The following is a 24,960-nucleotide window of genomic DNA, read 5'->3' as shown; positions in this document are numbered from 1 at the left end:
CATTTGCACAGCTTGGTAACAGTGAAGGGACAGCTCATAAAGAAGGCAGTTTGGGATTTAAGATTTAATCTCTGCCACACCACATCCTGTTGGTTAATGAAGATGTTAATTCCTAAGAAGATCTGATCTTTTAAGTTTTTGTGTTTTGGGCTGGCCAGCTGTCTCTGACTAATAGCGCTCTGCAGAGATTGCATTAACTCTGACAGTTTGCTGTTTCTTTTATGTTTTATGTGATAATGAATATTTGCATTGTTATTTCTTTTCAAGTCAAAACAATGATGGTTTTATAGTTTTTTTATAAATTCAGAGGTACAATTGTTGAACAAATTGAAACCTCTGCTCTAAAATTTTTTCCATTGTTTTGAAAGGAGAAGAGGTAATAATAGACTTTATTTTGAAAACATTTTTTCTGAACTAAAGCATATAATTCTTTGCTATTTCAGGGAACCAATCTTCCGCCTTCAAGGCAAATTGTACGAGCTAAGTTCTGTAAGCTTTACTGTTGCTTTTTCATTTAGCGTCCCAAGGGCACAGTTTGTCTTTAACTGATTAACTCAACTAGCGCTTGCTACTAATTTTTTTAAACTTAGATTGTCTTGTCCATAACACCCTATCATTGAAATAAAAATCTTCTTAAGAGGGTTCATCCCTTCACTGCTAATAACTTGCTGTGATTGAAAGGTATGAACTAGTAAATTCTAAAATGCTATAATAATAAATGTTTAACACTGTGGGTGCTTTGATATTTCTCTAATTTTAATGGGCCTTAAAATAATTAAAATCATTAATGACCTTCACCTCTGTCCTTTTATGCTATGTTGTTATAAGGTGTAAGCCTTTCTCTTCCCCTTCTGTGATAATATTTCCAATAAATGTAGGTGACACTTCTAAAAGGTGGGTGAATATTAAACAACTGATTTTGATACATCTGTTGATACTACCCAATAGCAATTATTTGTATTTATTTTTTTAAAAAATAATAAAAGAAAAAGTAAAATTACACTGATTGACATTTTAAATGGCTTTAGAGTTGAAGCTTTTAAAACCAGATGCTATATCTTCACTTAATGGAAGTATAAAAATATTGTCAAATTACTAGCATTAAAAGAAAAAAGCAATTATACTCATTTCTACCATGGGCGAGGCAGCCCTAAAATCTTTCTTCCAGCTATGCACAACTTGAGAATGAGATCAGAAGATGGGTCAATTATTTTCCTCATGATGCTTTGGCAGAAACAAACTTTGGAGCAAGATATTCCTGGGTTCAAATTCTCCTCTGTCACGTAGTAGCCATGTGGCCTTGGACAAATTGAACCTGAGTTTGCCCAATTGTGTGATGGGAAGAATAGAAAATATCTCTGCCCGGTTATTGTGAGAGTCAGAAATAACCTACATCATGAGGTTTGCAGCTGGGTACTAGATACCCAGCTGGCCCTATAAAGAGTAGACGGTAGGTAGGTGCTGCTTCTTGGAACTTTGGGGAGAAAAAAAAATATGGAGTATAAGAAAATTATAAAAGTTATTAAATGAGAACAATGAAACATTTGGGAAAATTAGAAGCTATGGCAATTATTCTGTAGATTACAATGGCCAGATTAAGCCTCGGTGTGGTGTAATGGATTTACCTATAAAACTTTCCTCATGGTCAGAATTCTAGCTCACAGAAGTTTATACTTATTGGAAAAGCAATAGTATAGTGGCATAAATGCATACTTTAAATCAGATCTGGACGGAAACTCAGAATAGTTTTCAATTATATTGCCTCCAAATGCTAAAATCATGCTAATTGTGTTTCTGTGCCTTTACTTTCACTGAGTACTTCAAAGCCCCATACATTATGGAAGTTTTATAACTCAAGATAATAGAATTGGGGTGAGTGTTATAATAGAATACAGATCCCTTATCCAAAACCTCTGAGGCCAGGTGTGCCTTGAAGGTCAGAACTTTCTGGATTTTAGAAAAATATTGCATATATTATATATTACCCAGTATTCCTGTGGGGTCAGAGGCAGCACCCTGTAATTAAACATATTGTATTTCTGCAGTGAAACAAATTATAATCACACCAAGTAGATTAAATGAAAGACATAAATATTTTCACATCAAGTCAGGTTTTGCTGCCAAATGTGTTGCTGTTGTTGCTGTTGTTTTAACCTTTCACTTTGCAAGTAAGAGGTTATGAACCTGAATATCTTATTTTTCAGAACCAAATCCAATAATTAAACACGATACAGTATATTTTAAAGAATCCTTTATTGTTTTTTTCTGCTTAGCAGAAATGAACCATAATGACTTGAAACCCCTTTCTTTATGAATCTGAATAACTGAGGTTGATTTGGGTTTGTATTCAAAAATCAAGAAGCTCAAAGGCAGGGAGCCTTGGAGCTCAGCCTGCTAACTGATGTTAGCTTTAATGGTTGGTGGGGCTAAGATACTCTGCACTATCCTCGCAAATGCTTCATCCATTCTGATATCCTCTTACCGCTCCTGATTATAAGAGATGGCTATGCAGAATCTATTCTGAATACTTTAGAAGAATTTGAAGAAAGAAAAATTCCTCCTTAAAGTCTAAATCCCCATTTGTTTTCACCTGCCTAGAAATTTGTCTGCTTAGAAGTTCTACATGCTGGTGTCAACAAATGTATGAAAAAAATGTGAGCACACAATTAGCCCAAAGTTGCACTGCCGGGAAATTTCAATGTAAACTTCATTCATCCCTTCACTCATCACTTGTGTATTTGAAACTTTTGAGAGTCAAAAACTGTGATAGATGTTAGAATGATGAATCATGGGCCCTGCTGTCAGGGAGCTCACATCCCAGTGGGGATTATGGTAAGTAATTGAAGTCTGTCCTTTTTTTCAAGGTTAGCTCCTTCTGATACTGCAGGCCTCACTGAAACATCACTTCAGTAAGAGGCTGGCACTGACTGTTGAGTCTAAAGTCACATTTCTTCCCCCAGATCTTGTCATTATTATCTATCTTGTTTATTTATTATTTTTTGTTTTCTTTCACTAGGACAGTAAGCTCCATTAAAGCTATTTCTTTTAAATTTTATTTATTTATTTATTTGGCTGTGCTGGGTCTTTGTTGCTGCACGTGGGCTTTCTCTAGTTGTGGTGAGCGGGGGCTACTCTTTGTTGTGCTTCGTGGGCTTCTCATTGCAGTGGCTTCTCTTGTTGTGGAGCACGGGCTCTAGACACGTGGGCTCCAGTAGTTGCATGTGGGCTCAGTAATTGTGGCACTTGGGCCCTAGAGCGTGTGGGCTTCAGTAGTTGCGGTGCGTGGGCTCAGTAGTTGCGGCTTGCGGGCTCTAGAGCGCAGGCTCAGTAGTTGTGGCACACAGGCATAGTTGCTCCACGGCATGTGGGATCTTCCTGGACCAGGGCTCGAACCCGTGTCCCCTGCATTGGCAGGCATATTTTTAACCACTGTGCCACTAGGGAAGTCCCAAAGCTTTTTTTTGTGTGTGTGTGTGATGGTGAGAGCAATGGAGTATCATTGTAAGGTTTTAAGTGCAATTGTAATAGTACTTTAGAAAGATCATTTTGCCTATAGTGTGGAGAAAGATTTTGAAGGGAGGATGAGATTAGAAAAAGTAGACTAGTTAGGAATCTAGTCTATGAGTCTAGCCTCCTAACAGTTAGGAGGCTGTTACAGACAAAAGATTATGATTATTTGGGCTAGCTAAGCTCTCTGTACTAGATTTGAGGAGAAGCTGATGAATTCAGGAGATATTAAGTAGAAAGAATCTAAAGGATTGTGATGAATTAGATGTTGAGGAGAGCGCTGGAGATTGTCAGCAGTGCAGTGTGGACATCTGATTTAGGCACGGATAAGACAGTGGTGCTCTTCATGGAGAAAGGAACATAGTGAGGAAGGGTAGATATGTTGAATATAGTCACTGTGGAAGATTGGAGTAAAAATATCCAGTGGGAAGTTGGATAAAAGTGCTTAGACTTCAGAAGAGACAGAGAACCATTTATTCCAACAGTAGGAAACCATTGAAAGATTTCAAGTAGGGAAGGGGTATCATCTGATTTATATGTTGGAAAGATCTGTGTATTAACCATATGAAATGATTTGGAAGAATAAAACTAGATATATGGAAATTGGTGAAGACATTTCTGAAATAATTCAGGTAAGAAAATACAAATGTCAATAGCAGGAGGTATCTAGGAGAAGGACAGGTTCAAAAATAAATTTAGAGGACAGAAAGTTATAAATAGTTGTGGAGTTGAGTGGGGGGTGTTAAGTCATTCTCCCAGGCTATGGCTAGGGAGGTCTACTGACAAAGGGAGTACAGATGAAGAAGGAGCAGATATCAGTGGAGGTGGGAGAAGAAGTGGTGATTTCAGTTTCAGATATATTTTTTGTGCCTATTGGAGATGTCAGTAGAGTTTGAGGTTCAAGACTTGTCTAGACTGGAGATATAATTTTTACAGTTGTCAATGTGTACATTGTAGTTGAAGCCATGGGAGTAGATGAGATCACATCCAGAAGATGAAAGCATAGAAGGAAGTGTGGGATTTAAAGGATAAAAGAGAAAGAAGAGTTGGGACAGAATGAGGAACTGAAAAGGAGTCTAAGGAGGATAAGAGAAGTAGGAAAACTTGGAGAGTAGTAGAATGAGAGCCCAGGGAAGAGAATGTTTCAAAGAGGGGATGGTCAAGTAGTATTAGACATTTCCAAGAGCTCAAGAAGCACTGGGGAAGTTGTCAAATGGGTGGACTGGTAGAATGGCCTGCACATTGTTTGGACCACCGAGGTAGTACCAGTCTCCTTGGTCTTGTGAATTGCTTTTCTACTCCACAGCTGGAAGGTAGAACAAAGCTAAGAAAGCAGACAATGGAATTAATACCCTGAGCTGAAGTTTTTCCAGGGAAGCAGCATGTAAGGTCAAAAGAGCAGATGAGTTAAAGTTTTGAATAAAGACAGTTTGAAATAAAAGATTGATATGAATGGTTCTGATTAGTGTACTAGTCATGACATTAGTCAGGAGAGGTTAACCAAGTAACAATCCCAGAATTTCAGTAGCTTAATATAGTAACAATTTAATTCACCCTGCTATGGCAATTCAATCAAGTCATCTAGATGGGGCTGGGGTGAGGCAACCCTGCTTCACGTGGTCAGTCATGGACTTTCGAATTCTCTTCATTCTTCCAAAAGATGAGAAAGAATGAAGCCTGAGTGTCTTTTTGAATTATGGTTTTCTCAGGGTATATTCCCAGGAGTGGGATTGCTGGGTCATATGGTAGTTCTATTTTTAGTTTTTTAAGGAACCTCCATACTGTTCTCCATAGTAGCTGTATCAATTTACATTCCCACCAACAGTGCAGGAGGGTTCCCTTTTCTCCACACCCTCTCCAGCATTTATTGTATATAAATTTTTTGATGATGACCGTTCTGATTGGTGTGAGGTGATACCTCATTGTAGTTTTGATTTGCATTTCTCTAATTATTAGTGGTGTTGAACATCACAGGAAGAGGAAGGGGAAGCTGGGATGAAGTGAGAGAGTAGCACTGACATATATACACTAACAAATGTAAAATGGATGGCTAGTGTGAAGCTGCTGCATAGCTCAGGGAGATCAGCTCGATGCTTTGTGATGACCTAGAGGGGTGGGAGAGGGAGGGGGTGGGAACGAGGCTCAAGAGGGAGGAGATATGGGGATATATGTATACATATAGCTTATTCACTTTGTTGTACAGCAGAAACTAACACAACATTGTAAAGCAATTTTACCCCAATAAAGATATTTAAAAAATAAAGAAAAAGAAAGAAGCCTGGGTGAGGAAAGTTTGTAAGGACCAGCCTGGAAGTGGCACACATCTTTTCCATTTCCATTCCATTGACCAGAACTCAGTTGTGGCCTCACCTAACTGCAAAGGAAACAGGAAAATATAATCTGAGATTGGCCCCAGAAAAAAAGAAAAGACAAAAGATGATGTTGACTGAAAATTGAAAGGAAATGGGGAAAAAAGGGCACTGGGGTTTTTCTGAAATTAGAGAAAATGTGTACTAGGATTAAGAGGAAAAATAGTAGGGTTGGAGGTTGAAGTCAGTGAGTGGGATGTTGTATCTCAAGGTTTAAGAGGGAAGAGAATGCCACCTTAAAGTCATAGATGTTATTGGAATAAGAAGGAACAGACACTGGAGGAGGGAAATGACAGATCATAGCTACAGATATTTGTGGAACATTGTCTTCAGAAGGTCTGGGTAGTAAAGAGAAATAGGGATGAAGTTTTCTGGAGTTGAATGTATTAAGGGCCAGGATATATTGAGACCAGGAGGATTGATGTGGCTTTTACATGACTGATAATCCATTCCTTTAGCTGTAAAAATCTACAGCAGGAAGTGCTGACATGCTCTTTGGCCCAGACTGCATCCAACTGCAATTGTGTAACTAGGAAGACCTTTTCCTTTGGCAGGGAGCAGAGCAGGTGCTTGCAGGATACCTCCTAGTTCCGGGCTATCAGGGTACCTTCTAGTACTGGGCTTATTGTCCATTTTGTTTCCCACCAACGTGCCTTCTGTTGCTCTAACTTTAGAATCAAGTGTGAAATTTGGCTTTCCCAAACCTACAAGTCTCCAGATAACTGGATTCTCAACCTTCTTGAATTGTATGTAGGCTTTCTTATCAACACAGTGTCTCTTCCCTCCCTGGTTTCTGAAAACTAGTTTCTGTAGACAGTAGTCTCTTTTCCTTAGGACCCCCTACAAGTCTAAAAAGATCAACACACTCCAACATTCTAAAATTTTCTTACCAAGTTCCCTAGTTCTTCCATCTCTGTAAGTAATAGTTCGAGACCACTGTTAAAAGAGGTGAGAGTTTAATCAGCTACTTTACAGCTGGATAGCAAAGACTACCAACTTCCTAGGCTACAATAGAGGGCTCCTAACAGCCCTCCCTCCTTCTTTGTCCACTCAGCTAATTCCACCTTTCAGAGTCTGTCACTTTTAATTCCCACACTCATTTGACTTCCTGGTACCAATATCTATATCAGGATTCTTTTAGATATAAATTTCAGAAGAACTCAATTTAAATGACCTTGGAAGAAAGTGAATTAATTAGTTTACATGATTGAACATTTCATAGATCGAGTTAAGTACATTTATCCATGGCTCAAACAGTATCAAGATGAACTGATTTGATAAACCATGATGAACTAGACAAACTCTTTCCAGTTTTTGGTTCTGCTTCTTTGCTATTGGCTCTATTCTTCAGCCCCAAAGAATTACAATATGGCAGCCAGGGGGTTTCCTTCCTGGTTTGAATCCCACAGAAATAAATGAGTCTTTCTCCCAGAATTCTCAGAAAAACTCCTGACGTGCACTCTGATTGGACAGGCTTGGATCATGTGCTCATTCCTGAACCAATCACTGTGGCCAGAGAAAGAGATGTACTGATTGGCTTAAGCCAGATCATGTGGACTGGAAGTGGAGGTGGTTTCCTCTCCACTTGAAGTCAGAGCTATTGTTAGAAGAAGAGAGAATAGGGGCTGGAGGAGGTGCATCAGAGATGATGGCTACAGATACTTGTTGAGCATTGTTTGTCTTCAGAACAATTTAATTTGGGTGATAGGATTCTTGTATGTTTTGTCTTCTTGAAGGAATATAAGATTTTTAATACCTCATTCTTAAAATCCTATTTTCATTTATTGAGTAAATTTAATAATTTTTCCAATTCATCCTCTGACTTTCTATCTCCTTTCTCCTTCTCTTTCTTTCTTTTTTAAAAATAATTATATTGACTATACAAAGTTGAGAAGTAATATAGTGTAGTTGTTCTTCAGAGCTGGAATTGTGAAGCCACTCTGCGACCAGGAACAAATTAAACCTTTCTGTTCCTCAGGTTTCTAATTTATAATAAGCTGATAAGAATTGGAACTGCTTCATAAGGTTTTTGTAAGTATTAAATGAGATAATACAAGTTAGATACCTAGAACAGGGACTGACTGATAGTAAGTGCTATGTAAAGTACTTCCTATTATTATTGTTGTTGTTGTTATCTATTTGTATTATTCTGTTAGTCTTCAAGAAAGATAGTAAAATAATTGCTTTTATTTTCAAATTGAACCTTTTCTCCCTTGGAAGTGGGAAGACTGTTACAAAGCAACAATGAAATCGGCATATCCAGTAATGGTTCATGGATTAATTTTTTTAAGGTTGTACTACATTTATAGTTACTTTAAAATATTGGCTACAGTCTGTGTATTGTACAATATATCCTTGCAGCTTATTTTATATGTAATAGTTTGTACCTCTTAATTCTCTACCCCTAGATTGCCCCTCTCCCCAGTGGCAACCACTAGTTTGTTCTCTATATCTGTGAGTCTGTTTCTTTTTTGTTATATTGACTAGTTTGTTGTATTTTTCAGATTCTACATATAAGTATTAACATATAGTAGTAGTCTTTCTCTGTCTGCCTTATTTCACTTAGCAAAATACCCTCCAAGTCCATCAGTGTTGTTGCAAATGGCAAAATTTCATTCTTTTTAATGGCTGAATAATATTCCATTGTGTATGTATAGCACATCTTCTTAATTTGTTCATCTGTTGAAGGGCACTTAGTTGCTTCCATATCTTGGCAATTGTAAATAATGCTGCTATGAACATTGGGGTACATGTATCTTTTCAAATTAGTGCTTTTGTTTTTTTCAGATATATGCCCAGGAGTGGAATTGCTGGGTCATATGATAGTTCTATTTTTAGTTTTTTGAGAAATCTCCATACTGTTTTCAAGTATTGGTGGCTGCACCAATTTACCTTCCCACCAACAGGGTACAAATGTTCCCTTTTCTCCACATCCTTGCCAACATTTGTTATTTGTGTTCTTTTTGATGATTGCCATTCTGACAGGTGTGAGGTGATATCTCATTGTGGTTTTGACTTGCATTTCCCTGATGATTAGCCATGTTGAGCATCTTTTCATGTCCCTGTCTGCCCATTTTTTAATCAGGTTTTTTGTTTTTTTAGTGTTGAGTTGTAGGATCTGTTCATATATTTCAGATATTAACCCCTTACTGGTCGTATCATTTGCAAATATTTTCTCCCATTCAAGTAGGTTGTCTTTTCATTTTGTCAATGGTTTCCTTTGCTGTGCAAAAGCTTTTAAGTTTAATTAGGTCACATGTATTTATTTTTGCCTCTATTTCCTTTGCTTTAGGAGATAGATCCAAAAAAATATTGCTACAATTTATATCAAAGAGTGTTCTGCCTACATTTTCTCCTAGAAGTTTTCAGGTTTCCAGTTTTACATTTAGGTCTTTAATCCACTTTGAGTTTATTTTCATATATGGTGTAAGAGAAAATTCTAATTTCATTCTTTTATGTGTAACTGTCCAATTTTCCCAGCACCACTTATTGAAGAGACTGTCTTTTTTCCATTGTATATTCTTTCTTCCTTTGTTGTAGATTAGTTGACCATGAGTATGTGTTTATTTCTGGGCTCTCTATTCTGTTCTGTTGATCTACGCATCTGGTTTTGTGCCAGTACCATACTGTTTTGATTACTGTAGCCTTGCAGTATATTCTGAAGTCAGGGAGCGTGAATCCTCCTGCTCTGTTCTTCTCTCTCAAGATTGCTTTGGCTATTTGGTTTTTTTTTTTTTTTTTTTTGTGGTACGTGGGCCTCTCACTGTTGTGGCCTCTCCCGTTGCGGAGCACAGGCTCCCGACGCACAGTCTCAGCGGCCATGGCTCACGGGCCCAGCCGCTCCGCGGCATGTGGGATCCTCCTGGACCCAGGCATGAACCCATGTCTCCTGCATTGGCAGGCGGACTCTGAACCACTGCACCACCAGGGAAGCCCTGCTTTGGCTATTTGGGGTCTTTTGTGCTTTCATACCAATTTTAGAATTTTTCTAGTTCTGTGAAAAATACCATTGGTATTTTGATAGGGAGTGCATTGAATCTGTAGATTTCCTTTGCTGGTGTGGTCATTTTAACAGTATTAACTCTTCCAATCCAAGAACACAGTATATCTTTCTATCTCTTTGTGTTGTCTTCAATTTCTTCCATCAGTGTCTTATAATTTTCCAAGTACAGGTCTCTTACTTCCTTAGGTAAGTTTATTCCTCAGTATTTTATTCTTTTTGATGTGATGGTAAATATGATTGTTTCCTTAATTTCTCTTTCTGATAGTTCATTGTTAGTATATAGAAATGCAACAGAGTTTTGTATATTAATTTTGTATCCTGTGACTTTACTGAATTCATTGATGAGCTCTAGTAGTTTTCTGGTGGTGTCTTTAGGATTTTCTATGTTTAGTATCATGCCATCTGTAAATAGTGACAGTTTTACTTCTTCACTTCCAATTTGGATTCCTCTTATTTCTTCTCTGACTGCTGTGGCTAAGACTTTCAATACTATGTTGAATAAAAGTGGAGAGAGTGAGCATCCTTGTCTTGTTCCTGATGTTAGAGGAAATGCTTTAAGCTTTTCACCGTTGAGTATGATGTTAGCTGTGGGTTTGTCATATATGGCTTTTATTATGTTGAGGTACATTCCCTCTATGCCCACTTTCTGGAGAGTTTTTATCATAAATGGCTATTGAATTTTGTCAAAAGCTTTTTCTACATCTACTCAGGTGATAATATGGTTTTTATTTTTTGGTTTGTTAATATGGTATATCACATTGATTTGTGGATATTGAAAAATCCTTGCATTCTTGGGATAAATCCCACTTGATCATGGTGTATGATCCTTTTAATTTATTGTTGGGTTTAATTTGCTAATATTTTGTTGAGGATTTTTGCGTCTATGTTCACCGGTGATATTGGTCTGTAATATTCTTTTTTTGTAATATCTTTGTCTAGTTTTGGTAACAGGGCGATGCTGGCCTCATAGAATGAGTTTGAGAATGTTCCTTCCTCTGCATCATGGACTAATTTTTGAGGGCAGCTTTCTGAGTACAGAACAAGAAAAATGGCTTCACTCCAATATTCTAATAAGCAATTTATAGCATGTAATTTTAAATAGATGTTATAAATTTTTAGAACCAATCAGCAGTTTCTTTATCAAGTTCTTTTAATTAAAAGTACTTTAAAAAACATTTTTGTAGGAAGAATTATATAAATTTTTGCTCCATCTCTCTGTTGATCTACAAGGTAGCCAATTTTAATGAAACCTCTATCAATGCTCTAACAGGTGTTCGTGCTTTTTATTAAGAAATAACTGAATATTTAAAAATTCTCAAAGATTTGTGGCAAGGTATTATATATACCTTTAAGAATATATAATGATTATCTGTATTCATGATACATTAAATAGATGTCCCTTATCAGCAAAGAAGTGTAATTTTTATTAGACATATTGGATTGCATTTTAAGGAACACATTTCTAAAATTATGCAGTTCAAGTTCATGGGAATATAATTTGTCATGCCAATACATGCATATATCACAACTGTTCTAGCATGTACCTTATCTGTAAAATGAGATCTATTGTTCTTAGCTGAGTTTCTTTCCTGTTAGGTTAATACGGTGTTGCTTGTTGCTACTTAGTCTGACAGGGAAGTCTTTAAGTTTATAAACTAATTCTGAGACTTCCATTTTCCTTGGTGTATTAGTTTCCTAGGGCTGCTGTAACAAAGTATTACAAACTGGAGTAGCTTAACACAACAGAAATTTATTCTCTCAAAGTTCTTGAGACTAGAAGTCTGAAATCAAGGTGTGTCTGGGGTTATACTCTCTATGAAGGCTCTAGGGAAGCAGCTTTCCTTGCCTCTTCCTGGCTTCTGGTAGCTCCTAGCATTCCTTGACTTGTAGCTGCCTGACTCTAATCTTTGCCCCCATCTTCACATGGCTTCCTTCCAATTTGTGTCTGCCCATGTGTCCTCTCTTCTTTAAGGACACCAGTCATTGGATTTGGAGCTCACTCTAATGCAGTATGACCTCATCTTAACTAATTACATCTGCAAAGACCCTGTTTCCAAATAAGGTTACATTCTAAGGTTCCATGGACATTGTGGGAGACACTATTCAACTCACTACACTTTGGATACTTGCAGATTTTCTTTTTCTTCTTCTTTTTAAAATGACTTATTATAATAAACTTTACCTAGGATTTAGCTTTACAATTTATCACTGCCCTTTAATTGTTTATTAAACTAAATTTATAATTTGGACCATTGGAACTTTAAAAGGTATTTTCTTTATTATTCTGTTTTGAGAAAATACTAATACCTTCTGTTACTGAGATAAATCACAGCTATTCTCTCCTTCTGCATGATACCATTATTAAAATATTATTTGGATTAGTTTTTTGAGGGTTGCTTCCTGAGAATTTTTCTATTTTCTTTAAAATTCTGTAGCTTACAAGATAATATATCATGAGGAAAAAATGAAACGTTTAACACTTTTTTAAATGGTAATACACACACTCTCTTTTTCCTTATTCATTTTCTATGTCATCTACTCTTCTTTCCAGTCTCACCCCACCCTCAAGAAAGGGCAGGAGTGGGAGGGAAGAGGATGGCAGAGAGAAAAAACTGACAGAGAAATGGACCCATGAAGTTCCACAGACATGTTGTGGAACTATAAATCCATATAAGATTTGGGGATTTACATTTTCAAAACCTACCAAGTAGGAAAGTTTTATTTACTAAAAAAGATGTAACAGAGTGAAAGGCTCTCTACTCCCACCAATTCTGTAGAAATCACAACAGTTAACACTGGTTACTTATAAGTGTTTCGGGTGTAGTTATAGGTACTTTACACACGTTAATTCATTACTCCTCCCAACAACCTTAAGAGGTAGGTACCCTAATTATTTCAATTTTACAGATAAGGAAAGTGAGGCATGGAGAGGCCAAGTCATGTGTCCAGTCATAAAGATGATAACTGACAGCACCAGGATTCAAATCCAGGCAGTTTGATTCTAGACCTTTTTCTCTTAATTACGGTGTTAACCACTGCTTCTAATAGTTCTAATAGTAAATTGCACAAAGGGTTTTATTTAATAGTCTCAATTATGGCGAGTCACATCATTTCAGTCATTCACTATTATTTTTATTTATTACTTACATTTTTTCTTAATCTAAAGTGGATTGATCCTGAATAGAATGAGCTTGGGTTTGTATAAATTAACCTGATTTGGTCATTGTGGGCTGCTGTAACAGAGTAACATAGACCAGGTGACTTAAACAACAAACATTTATTTCATGTGGTTCTGGAGGCTGAAAGTCCAAGATCAGGGTGCCAACCTGGTTGGGTTCTTTGTGAGGGCCCTCTTCCTGTGTATGTCCTCACGTGGGCTTCCATGGTATATGAAGAGAGAGAGATCCCATGTCTCCTCTTTTTATAACGTATTAACTCCATCGTGGGGTCTCCATCCTCATGATCTCACCTAACCCTCATTACCTCCCAAAGGCCCCACCTCTTAATACGATGCCACTGGGGGTTAGGGTTTCAATATATAAATTTTCGGGGATCATAAACATTCAGTCCACTGCACTGATCAACAATGAAAAACTATAATAGCTGTTAGAATGTGTTTCCTTTTTTATCCCTTAATTCTGTGAAAGTATCTCCAGAGGGGCCAATCAATAGCTTATAAAATACAACCAACTTTATTTTAATAAAATCAACAGAGGATGGAGTCCATGAAAGCCACACTTAGTGAAATGTATGGACTGCTAATTTGTTCTGTATCTTTTAAATCTAGACTTCTACTTGAAATAGCACTTAATGTATGGCTTGTGATGTTTTTCCAGAAAATACACAGATGTGCTTACTGTAATTTTACAGCCAAGTTACATCTTAATTGAGGGTTTAGGGCTAAAAATCAGTGAAGAGAAAAACCCTGTGTATTCAGAATTACCTTGAAAAATCCCTTCAGCAGGCAGAATCTAGCCCTACCTTTCAGCTGTGATCTTTCCTCTGGGCAATTGAGGCCTGGTCTTGTTCCACCAGGGGAATGGGCGCCTGGGCAAACTAAGGGTTTCCCCTCCTGCCTCTCTCCTGCTATCTCACAGCTACCCTTCCTCCCTCCCTGCTTCCCTCTTTTCTTCTTTCTGTCTCTTTTGTCCTAGTTGCCTGTCTGTCTGTCTGTCTCTCTCTCTCTCTCTTAACATGATATGTTTCATTCCAAGTAAATTAAATGCCTGTGTGACTTGAATTCCCTGGAATTTTTGTAACATGTAAAATTTTATTTTCTCCCACTATTATTTTATTAACCACTGTAATTTCAGACCTGAATGTTCCTCTGAATTATCAGATAAATGACATCTTAGTGTCTTCCTGTTTATGACTATTTTCAGTGTTCATGGACATCGGGATTGTATCATTTCCTTGTTCCTGGATACTTAGCTCTCACTGTTTTAATTTTCACTTCTTAAATCTCCACTGCATATTTTAGAGAAGAGGTTTCCATTTTATTCCTACACAGCCACCCAGGTGGTGGAGGAACTCCACATGGGTTGCTACTATTTGGCCCAATACCAAAAGTTGCTGGTTTTCTCCCTCAGGCAGGTCTATCATAAGCCAAACCTGTGATAGACCCACCCAGGCCGCTCCCTCCCCCAACACTGCCCACTCCACCACTTACTGCTCCTGATTGCAAGCCTGGGGAATGCCAGTGATTAGCTGCTGGATGTCTCACTCAAGTCTCCTACAGCTTCACTGTAGTAGAGTTTCTCCTATTTTCATCCCTTACCAGCTAGCTCATCATCTAATCCTTTGGCCACAGTGACTTTTTAAATAGTTAGTCAAGGATAGAGCTGATACTCTAAAAAAGCAGAAATCTCTGCTCAAATTTTCTTTAGTTCTTGCTTCAGCCCTTCCCTTATGTGTACTGTATAGCTTATTTAGCACAGAGTTTCAGTGTAATGTATGATTTTGAACCTTAATTTTTGTTTGTTACACAAGAAATACATAAACACATTTTCACTGTGAAAAAAGTAATGCAGATCAAGTAAATATACCCTTGACCCTTACCCAGTCTCATTCACATTCATAGCTATAGCTACTGTTATCATTCTGGAGCATATGTACAAATATACATACATGCCCAAACACATATGTACATACACACATGATTTGTGATTTAAAAAAATAAGAGGTTTGTACATATTTTACACTGTAGTTAGCTCCACAGAGGCAACGACTTTTGTCTCGTTCATTGCTATATCTGTGACTAGAACCTGGTATACAGTAGATGCTCAGTAAATATATGTGAAGATGAACTAACTTTATCTACTTAATGATATGCCTTGGAGATCTTTTCATGTAAGTACACAAACAGAAGACAAGACTTCTTTTACTGGCACATAGTATTATTGTATATTCCACAGTGCAGATGTGCCAAAGTAAATTTAACCATTCCCCTAAGGATAGGTATTTGTGTTGTTTCCAGTTTTTCCAAAACAGTTGAACCGGTTTATAAACCCAACAACTATTTATGCGAGTTCCTGAATCCTCAGTACTGGATAATTATATTTTATATAATTTTGAATAATCTGATGGGAAGAATAATATATTATTTTGAGTTGCATTTCACTTATTGCAAGTTATAGAGCAGCCTTTCAAATATTTAATAGACATTTGTATCCTCTCCTATAAAATGTCTGATTATGTCCTTTGTCCATCTTGAAGGGACTGTTGTGTTATTTTCTCATTGACTTTTTAGGATTTTTTTAGTTTTGATATTAATTTTGTGTATTATATATAGTACAAATATTGTCTGCTTATCTATCACTTGACTTTATTGTATATTATAAAACAAAAGTTATAATTTTGATTTAGACAAATTTAAAAATTTTTGTGGCATTTATATTTTATCTCATATTTTCTTCTAATAAGATTTTTATACATAGCTATATGAAAAAGAAAATTATTTTCTTGCTGATCACATACGTCTATTCTTTAAACCTCAGTCACTTATGTCTATAACTTACGAGAAACAGAAATTCTTTTCATGCTTATTGACCAGTAGTATTCTTCTTTTCTGAATAAGCTGTTCATGCCTTTGCTTATATATTCTTTGAAATTTTTCTTTTACTTTTTTGACTTATTATAGAATTTTTATATAATAATGATATTGCTCTTTTGCTATATTTATTAACAAGCATTTTTCTCATTTTCTTGTGTATGTTTTAGTTTTACGTAACAGGTATTTGAGATAAAAGTTTAAAAGTTTTTGTAGTAAAATCTGTTACTCTTTTTTCCTGTCATTTCTTCCACTGCTTTTATGTTTAGAAAGGTAGTATTCACCTCAAAAGCAATTAAATATTCGCCTGTGTACTTACAGCATTTTTGTGAAGCCATTATTGACATTTGTCTCTGTAATCCGTTTAGGATTTATCATGGCATGTGGTAGGAGCAGAGTGTAGGGATTAAGAGCATGGATTCTGAAGCCTGACGGCCAGGCTTTAATATCTGGCTCTGCCACTCATCAGCTGTGGGCAAATTACTTAACATCTTTGTGCCTCAGTTTCCTCATTGCAAAAGACTGTTGTATCTGCCTGTTAGGGTTAATGGGATTAAGCACATTGGTTCATGTAAAGCACTGAGATCAGTCTTTGCACATTGTAACAATGCAATGATTATTGACAATGACAAAAATAATGTAATAATTATTATTAAAATTCTGTTCCACAGGAGCAAATGTCTAAATATATTTTTTGAATGATTCATACCATCACAATTGGTTTGCAATACTTCTGTGATCATATAATAATGGCAACAATAATAGTAATAATTATAGCTGCTTACCTTTCTTGAAAGCTTAGTCTATGGCTGGGTATTGCACTGTGTTCCTTACATCAGTGTATGCAGTTCTACAACAACCCTATGAAGTTGGTTCCATTATTTCTTCTATTTTATAAATGATGTAACTGAAGTTTAGAAAAGTTAAATAGTTCACCATAGGTCATAGAATGGATAAGTGGCAGAATTTTAGCCTCAATCCAGGCCAAGGATGAGTTCTTACCCTAGGATCTGGATTATTTATCCCTCCATCTGTTGATTTTTGTACAATTACATACTTTTTAATTATTGCAGATGTCTAATATATTTTAATATCTGCTTGGTCATTTTCTTTCATTACTTTTTTAAAAAATGCACTTTGCTTTTGTAGATTATTCATTCTTTCATTTGAAGATTAAAATCTTTTCATTTTCCTACTACAGTTGTATTTGAATTTTGATGAGATATTTGTAAAGCTTATAAATTAATATGGGAAAAAGTCACATTTTTCATACCCTTTTATCCCATCCAACCGGATGATGATTCCTTCTGTTTACTATAATTTCCTGGGTTTTTTCCCTTAGTATAAGTAAATTCACATTTCTTGTTAAAATATAAAATAACTGGAATACCCTTATGTTGTAATTATAGAGTGTTTTTCAATTATATTTTCTAATTTTTTATTCTATAAAATGAAAACTATTGATTTTTAAGCATTTATTTTGGGTTTGTAGAATTTACTGTATTATCTAGTAGTTTTAAATTTAATTATAATTTTTATTTCGTTTGTAGAGTTGTACCTTTTATTTCTATTTTCATATATTATTCCTTTCAGAACATTATAAAATTATAGTAGATTTTCTTAGCTTTTCTTTTTATCTTGATGGGAATGTTTACAACCATTTGATGTTGGCTCTTGGTTTGAAATATATTTACTGTGATAAAGAAAGAAATGCCTCTATTTTTCTGCAACTGATATACTCAGAAATGAGAAGTGAGTTTTGTTGAGGTGATCATGGTCTTACATATTGAACAAATTATGTAATTTGTTATACTGGTAGATTTACTAACCATCCTTACTTTCCTAGTATAAGCCCTATTTGGTCATTAGTGGGTGATTCTTTTACCGTTGAATTAGTTTTCCTAATATTTAGCTTAAGATTAGTATATTTTACCTATGAAATAAGGTTATTCTTTATAAAAATAAATGAATATATTTATAAATAAAAAATGAATGATTTTGCAATACTATTAAAATTCCTAGTGAAAGAGAAATGTCACAGAAAGTGAGGAGAAAAGAATATTGTATGCCTCATTCCTCATTATCTCAATTTACTTGATAAGACAGGAAGCTGGGCTGTTTGTTGAGAGCTAGGGAAGTGGGAGTTAAATGTTACATGGGGGTCTTAAGAAGATGGTGAAACTCAGTATAGGTACCAAGTAGAATGTAAAGAGCAGCAAAAGGGCTTTCAGCTGTTGGCCATGCTGGGGTCCGGCTCACCACCAGTTCACATGCTGAGACTCCAGTGTAGAGATGCTAATTTCTTTATTTGTTATACTGAGAGAACCCAGTCCTTTCAATTTAGCAAATTAAGGGATTAGCAAAGAACAAATCATAAAACCTCATTTACAACAAAGGTGCCATGGGATCTTTTGATAGTGATGATATCCATGTCCTATATCAGAAGGTCCTTTTGAAAGGGTGCAACTGATTCACCATCATAGTGAAAATAGAAGTAAATCGAAGCTGAGAAATTCTTGTATGTATTTCCAATAGAGCTCTTTTGTTAATTTTGTTCACTGCTTCCCATACTGAAATCAAATCCACCCAACATAAGTATGTCCCCGATTCGCCAAGACCAAGGCAAATTGCAGTTTCTGTGCCTTGAGCACGAATCATTTCATACTCAGTGCAGCAACATTAAAGAACTTTTCCTGAGTCATAATGTTTAGCCCAGGAGCCTCAAAATACAGAGACATCTTTACATTCTTAAGACTGAGAGAGAGTCAACTTTCATTGAGAGTCCTGAGATGTATGTTCATAGAAAAGAATGCTCATGCTGACCATGTCAGTTAGACAGGGGAGGACCTGGTCATCAGCCTTGTGGGCTCCATTCTCAGCATCACTCCCAACTCACTGCTTTATTTTGAGTCTCATTGTCAGGTACCTAAATGTCAGAGCATTTATCCCGGCATTAGTGTAAATTGCTGGGATAATTTATCATAATTAAAAAAAAATTTGTTTTGTAATGGGATAATTACGTTTGAGGATAATCTTATTTTTTCCCTCAAAAATGTAAATATATTTTCTAATCTTAGGGTCTTGGATTTCCCAGATAGTAGCTTTATATGTCAGTTCAAAATTTTATTTGCCCTAAATTCCCCACCCCTTTGTGAAATACTTCCTTTTCTTCTTTCTCCAGGCAGCTCAATGAACAGGTCTCTAATAGCTTCTGCAGAATCATATTAAGTTTTCCTCAGGAGTAGTTTGAGTGGTACAAGAAGATTGTGATTTAATCACAGTAGTCCTAGTAGATTGAAAGAGTTAATGCTGGTCTCAGATTTATGTGAAAAATCGTGGAAAGACCAATGTGGTTTATTTTCCTAGTAGCATATATTTCCTAATTATGTAAGTACAGAAAATAAAACTTATCAGAGATGACCTCTTGAGCAAAACGTAAACTTGTAGAGCTTTAAACTAAGGAATAAACTGTCTTGCCCCCAAAGTAACTATGAAATCTCTTTGACTCGGCAGCCAATCCATTCCCACCTCAGGGAATTCCATTAGGCTGAATTCTATGGAATGAGTATTCCCACTCCAGGAAATGAGTGTCCTGGCTTCATAATTGAACCTAAGTTCCTTGAAGCTTTGTACGGTGCTCTTGCCTCACCAAATAATTGGCTGAAGTTTTTGTCCTGATTCCTGGTGAGGTTATTTTCACTCTTGGCCTGTGATGTATGGTCCCTGTGGGTAGATTGTGCTGTGTGCTGCCATTTATATTGCCTGGATGGAGAACTACTTGGGAATACTGTACATAAATAAAAATGAGTTTTAGAAATACAAATATGAATAGGAAATTCAGTCATCATCATAATTTGTTTCTAATGCCTATGATTATTCTTTGTTTACAGTATAGTACGAATTCTTTATATATGGAGTTCTACCACTTCCAGCTCCTTTTCTGAGTTTTAATTCAAGTCTCTATGGACTTTTTATAAATGTCTTTTATGATAATGCACTATCATAACTAAAACATGAGTTTAATAGCAAGTCATTTGTTTCCTGCCCCAGTCTACTAAATATAATCTTAATTAAGGTAAGACATTTTTAACGTGCATTTGTGTTCAGTTTTTTTTTTCTTCTCAATAACCTTTTCCTTCTCCAGCAACTCTGGTCTTCCTGTTGACCTGCTGTAAAGTGGAGGCGGGGAAAAGGAAAGGAGGATTTGTTTTTCAGAACTCAACTATCTATAAATGACTTCCTTTTGTTTGGTACATCCCTTTTCAGTGTTTCATTTTCAAATGCCTGGTTACAGGATCCATGTCCTGGAGGAAGGAACCGTGTCATCCTTCACTCATCCTGTGCACATAGCTCAACGACTGCTCCAAATATTATCTTCTATCACTTCTGGCATTTTTTGTACTTCTCCTCTTCCTGAAGTTCATAATTCATGTCACTGATTTCCGGTGCATACGGAGTCAGGTTTTAGAAATATGAGACAATTTTAAAATTACAGATGCAAAGCCTAGTGTTTGAGCCAACATCTGCAACTAGTTTACAGGATTAAGCAAAATAGCTGCTCTGGATGACTGATATTTACCAGGGCCTCTCCATTTCCCATCAGAAATTAGAATGCCTGTTATTTATATGTTCTTCAGTTTTCAACAGAAATCAGGATTTCATCTGTTACATACCTCATTTTATTAAGTTTCCTCACAGAGTATCTTAAGTTACAGCCAATTTTCAATTAGCCATGATTAAAGAAGTCAGGAAGAATATGGGTAATTAAAATCCACAAATAATTAAAAGACTTATTTAACCAGAATTCAACACTCCTAAAACTTTTTGCTGAAATTACAAGCAAGTAAAACATCTGATGTGATGTTCTTTTGTTTTGTTTTGGTGCAAACAAAAAAATCTGAACGTGCCACTCCCTTGCTTACAACCACTCAAAAGCACTTCTTTCCAATTAGGATAAAGTCTAAACTTTAACATCCATTATTCATTCCATGCCTGCTTCTAGTTCCTTCTCTTGTCGCTAGCACTCTTGAATTCTGTGCTCTGACAATAGTGACCTTCAGTCAGTGCCCTCAGTGGTCCAAACTCTTTCCCTGCTGGGGCTTTTGATGTACCCTTTCCTGTGCTTTAGAATAGCTTCTTTTTCATTTTTGCCTGAGTAACAGCTTCTCATTTTCCTTAGTTTATCACTTCCTTAGGAGTACTTTCCCTATCCTCTATAGTATTTTCAGTCCTCTGCTGTATGTTCCCATAATAGTCTGTCCCTTTCTCATTGAATGTTTATGTATTTTCTTGTTTAATATTGTTCTTCCCTGTTTGCCTGTAAGCTCTGTGAAATCAGAGACAGTAGTTGCCATGCTCACTGCTATGTTCTCTGTGTCTAACGTAGTGCCTGCTTATGATATGTGTCCAAAAAACTGTCGATTGAGAGTTACGTATTTTAAAATCTGGAGGTAAATGACCAAATAGGTAAATGACCTCTAAAATATTGTGAGGTTAACATTCAGAAAGGAACATCTAGAATATATTATAGCAGCTTATTAACTTTGAACATTACTTTTTGTCATCCAGAGGAAAAAATTGGGTCTTAATTTATAATTGTTACTCAGAGTTGTCATTTCAGGCTTGCTTATGGTGATTATTCAAGTTTTCCACCTAAATACATCACTCAAAAAATAATTACACATAGCTCTAAAGTGTGATTCTGATTGTAATAAATTCCAATTTTATAAAGAAACTGATTTAAACTTGATTAACAGTTAGAGCTAACCACCCAATTATGAATTGTATTTGGACCCCAGCAGATGCTGTTGTCATTTTAGATAGGTGAGTTCTTCATTTATCATCTTTGATCTTTACATGGTAGATATCTCCTAGGCATTGTGACAGTACAGTATGCCTGCTACACATTTTCAAAAAGCCCTTGGTGGTGGTGTTCCCCCTGGTTTAGAGCCATTATACCGATAATTTATTACTAATCTGTGATCTAGGGAAAGTATAACTATTTCAAAGGAGCATAAAGTACAGTTTCTACTTTGATAATATCTGCCATTTATTGAACATATGCCAGATGCCAGACTTCATCTCACTTAATAGTCACAACATCTATTTGAAGTTGGGACTATTAGCTCCAATTCTCAGATCAAAAAATGAGGCTTGATTAGACTAAGTAACTTGCCCAAGTTCATACATCTAATAAATGGCAGAACTGACATACAAATCCCCAAAGTCCATGCTTTCAACTAAGCTATAATCTTATTGTGATAATGGGAGCAAGGCAAACACAATTGCTAGTAATTCAAAACAAGATGATATAAGTGCTGAATTCAGGTAATGAACAAAATAAATGTTCAGAGAAGGAAGAGATCCATATGGACTGCTGGAGCTTCTTTATTATTTATTAAAATAGTATCACAGATTAATTCCTTTTTTTCCTTAGAGTGTTATATTACCCAGAAACTGCTACATGTATTTGTACTTCTACCTATTACTCTTTGGTATATTTGAATTTTAAATAATCATGTCATAAAATTAGCTACTACTTTTTTCGTGGCTGTTTTATATAAGGTAGTGTGTTAAGTGCTTTATTCTTCAACACACTTTAACCTGGATCCTTGAAGGACAACACATCTTCTTGCTTCTCATTGTGGGCTAGAATTTCCAGGAACTTTTTAAAAACAGGTTCTCTGCTTGATATATATTTTCTTCATTGACCAATTATTAACTTTTAAAACAAAATTTTAATTTTCTTTTTTCTTTTGGCCACACTGCATGGCTTGCAGGCTCTTAGTTCCCCGACCAGGGATTGAAATCGTGCCTCTTGCAGTAGAAGCACAGAGTCCTAACACTGGACTGCGAGGGAATTCCCTGGCCAATTATTTACTTAAAAAAATTTGTTTGGAAGAAATTTTTTTCTGCATCTAGAAGATGTTGTGCAGGTATTGATTCATTTCATGAAATCAGAGTAGCATGGGAGACCTTCAACTCTGTTCCCCATCCATTCCAATCTGGCTGCTTCCCCTCTCCATCAAGCCACAGAAATAATGCTTGGTAAGGTTGTACCTCCAGCTTGCATCTGTGGAGCGACAGTGGTTTTTCAAATATTGAATGCTTTTCAGGGAACTCTACCTAATGCACTGTGGTAACCTAAATGGGAGGGAAGTCCAAAAGGGAGGGGATATCCCCTTCCTTTTGGATGTGTATGTACATGTGTATGTGCATGGCTGATTCATTTTGTTGTGCAGTGGAGGCTAATGCAACATTGTAAAGCAACCATACTCCAATAAAAATTAATTTAAAAAAAGTCAACTGATGAGAATACTTAATTTAAGGAAAACTTAAAAAAAATATATCAACAGATAAAATTCTGTTGCTATTTTTCTGAAACTAGAGTGATCTAACACACTTTCTGAAAAACATATAACTGATATCCCTTTTGAGCATATCTTTAAACTTTAAATGTTCCAGCCATTAAAAAAAAAGTAACTAAAAAAAAAAACCGAAAACAAATTGAATGCTTTCATACCGGTTCTAACTGGCTGCTTCCCCAAGTGCCTGCCTATCATCAGAGATGCTGAAGTTCCTCTCTCAGAATCCCTACAACTTCCCCCTTATCCAGACATTGAAGGCAAAGTTCTGGTACAGAAGGGGACTTTTAGTACCCTACCCTAGTACTTTGACCCCCACACCCCTTCAGATTGGTCATACTAGTATAATGTCATACTAGTTGTTAATTATTTTTAATATTTTCTCTTCAATAACTCCCATGTTACCCAAACCAGTAAATAATTTTTTACTTTGAATTGTACTTTCCCTCATGGTATCATATGACTTTTTCAATCCTTTTGCCTTATTAAAACATTCTCTTCTACTGACTTCTGTTTGTTTTTTTTTTTTTTTTTTTTTTTTTTTTTGTGGTACACGGGCCTCTCACTGCTGTGACCTCTCCCGTTGCGGAGCACAGGCTCCGGACGCGCAGGCTCAGCGGCCACGGCTCACGGGCCCAGCCACTCCGCGGCACGTGGGATCTTCCTGGACCGGGGCACGAACCCGTGTCCCCTGCATTGGCAGGCGGACTCTCAACCACTGCGCCACCAGGGAAGCCCTGACTTCTGTTTTTTCTCCCACCTTCTAGCCACTCTTCTCTCTGTTGTATGTTCATTCTCTCCTCCCAGCCATTATATAATGGCTTTCCTCAAGGTTCAGTCCTTAGTCCTCTTTTCTTCTCACTCAAACTTTCACTTCATGTCATTTTTTTCATACCTGTGGTTTTAATCACACTGATAATCAACAGTTCACAAATCTGTGTATCTTATGATGACTTTTTTATAGCCAGTGGTTTATTTTGCATGTTCATATCTTTACATGTCCAGACTGAACTCATGACTTATCCCTTAACTAAACATATTCCTTCTACTCTCTCTTAGAGAATTGGCCTCCACAGTCTGTCCAGTTTCCAGAAACTTAAACCTTGGGAGTTGTCCTTGACACCTCATTCTCTCTTATCTTTTATCTCCAATTTATCATTTGTCATTTAAATTTTTCTTTCTAAACAGTTCTCAAAAGTGTCCACTTCTCTCTCTGCCCATTTTTACCACTCTTGTCAAAGTTATCATTGTCTATGACTTAGGATTCTATCTGATTTCCCTGCATTCTCTCTCCCCTCTCTCTCTCCCCGCTCTCTAACCTCTTTATCAGACCAGAGATAGAAAAGCAAATGTTTCATGATGCAAATCTTATGTTGCTGCCCTACTTTAAACACTTCAAAGGCTTCCCATTCCTCTCAGGATAAAGACCAAATTTCTTCCCATAAATTACATGGCTAAGCATGATTCACCTCCTCTCCAGGCTTATCTTGCATAAGGCCTATTCTTGCTTTCTGTGCTATGACCATCCCATCCCTACTCCCGGCCCACACCCTTCATGTTAGTGCAAGTGCTAGAGTCTTCAAGGAGGCCTCCTCACATACCCCATGCAGGTCAGAGCTCTATTAACGCACCGAACCACTTCTTGGCAGCTGCACCAGCCACAGCAGT

General features: G+C 36.5%; 1 protein-coding gene across 5 annotated transcripts in view; it reads left to right on the top strand.

Moving 5' to 3' along the window:
• DNM3 (dynamin 3) overlaps positions 1–24,960 on the top strand; it is a 579,215-nt gene that overhangs the window by 259,660 nt on the left and 294,595 nt on the right. For 3 of the 5 annotated variants that reach the window (XM_067031586.1, XM_067031576.1, XM_067031609.1), the window contains exon 14: positions 444–473. The exons of the other annotated variants lie outside the window; for them this stretch is intronic. In XM_067031586.1, coding sequence (XP_066887687.1) covers positions 444–473 — 30 coding nt within the window. The remainder of the gene's footprint in view (positions 1–443; positions 474–24,960) is intronic. 5 annotated transcript variants of the gene reach the window in all.

This window comes from Kogia breviceps, chromosome 1 (assembly GCF_026419965.1).
Source record: "Kogia breviceps isolate mKogBre1 chromosome 1, mKogBre1 haplotype 1, whole genome shotgun sequence".
In the NCBI taxonomy this organism is placed as follows: domain Eukaryota; kingdom Metazoa; phylum Chordata; class Mammalia; order Artiodactyla; family Physeteridae; genus Kogia; species Kogia breviceps.
Note: the sequence above shows the minus strand (reverse complement) of the source record. Positions and strands in the feature narration are given on the sequence as shown.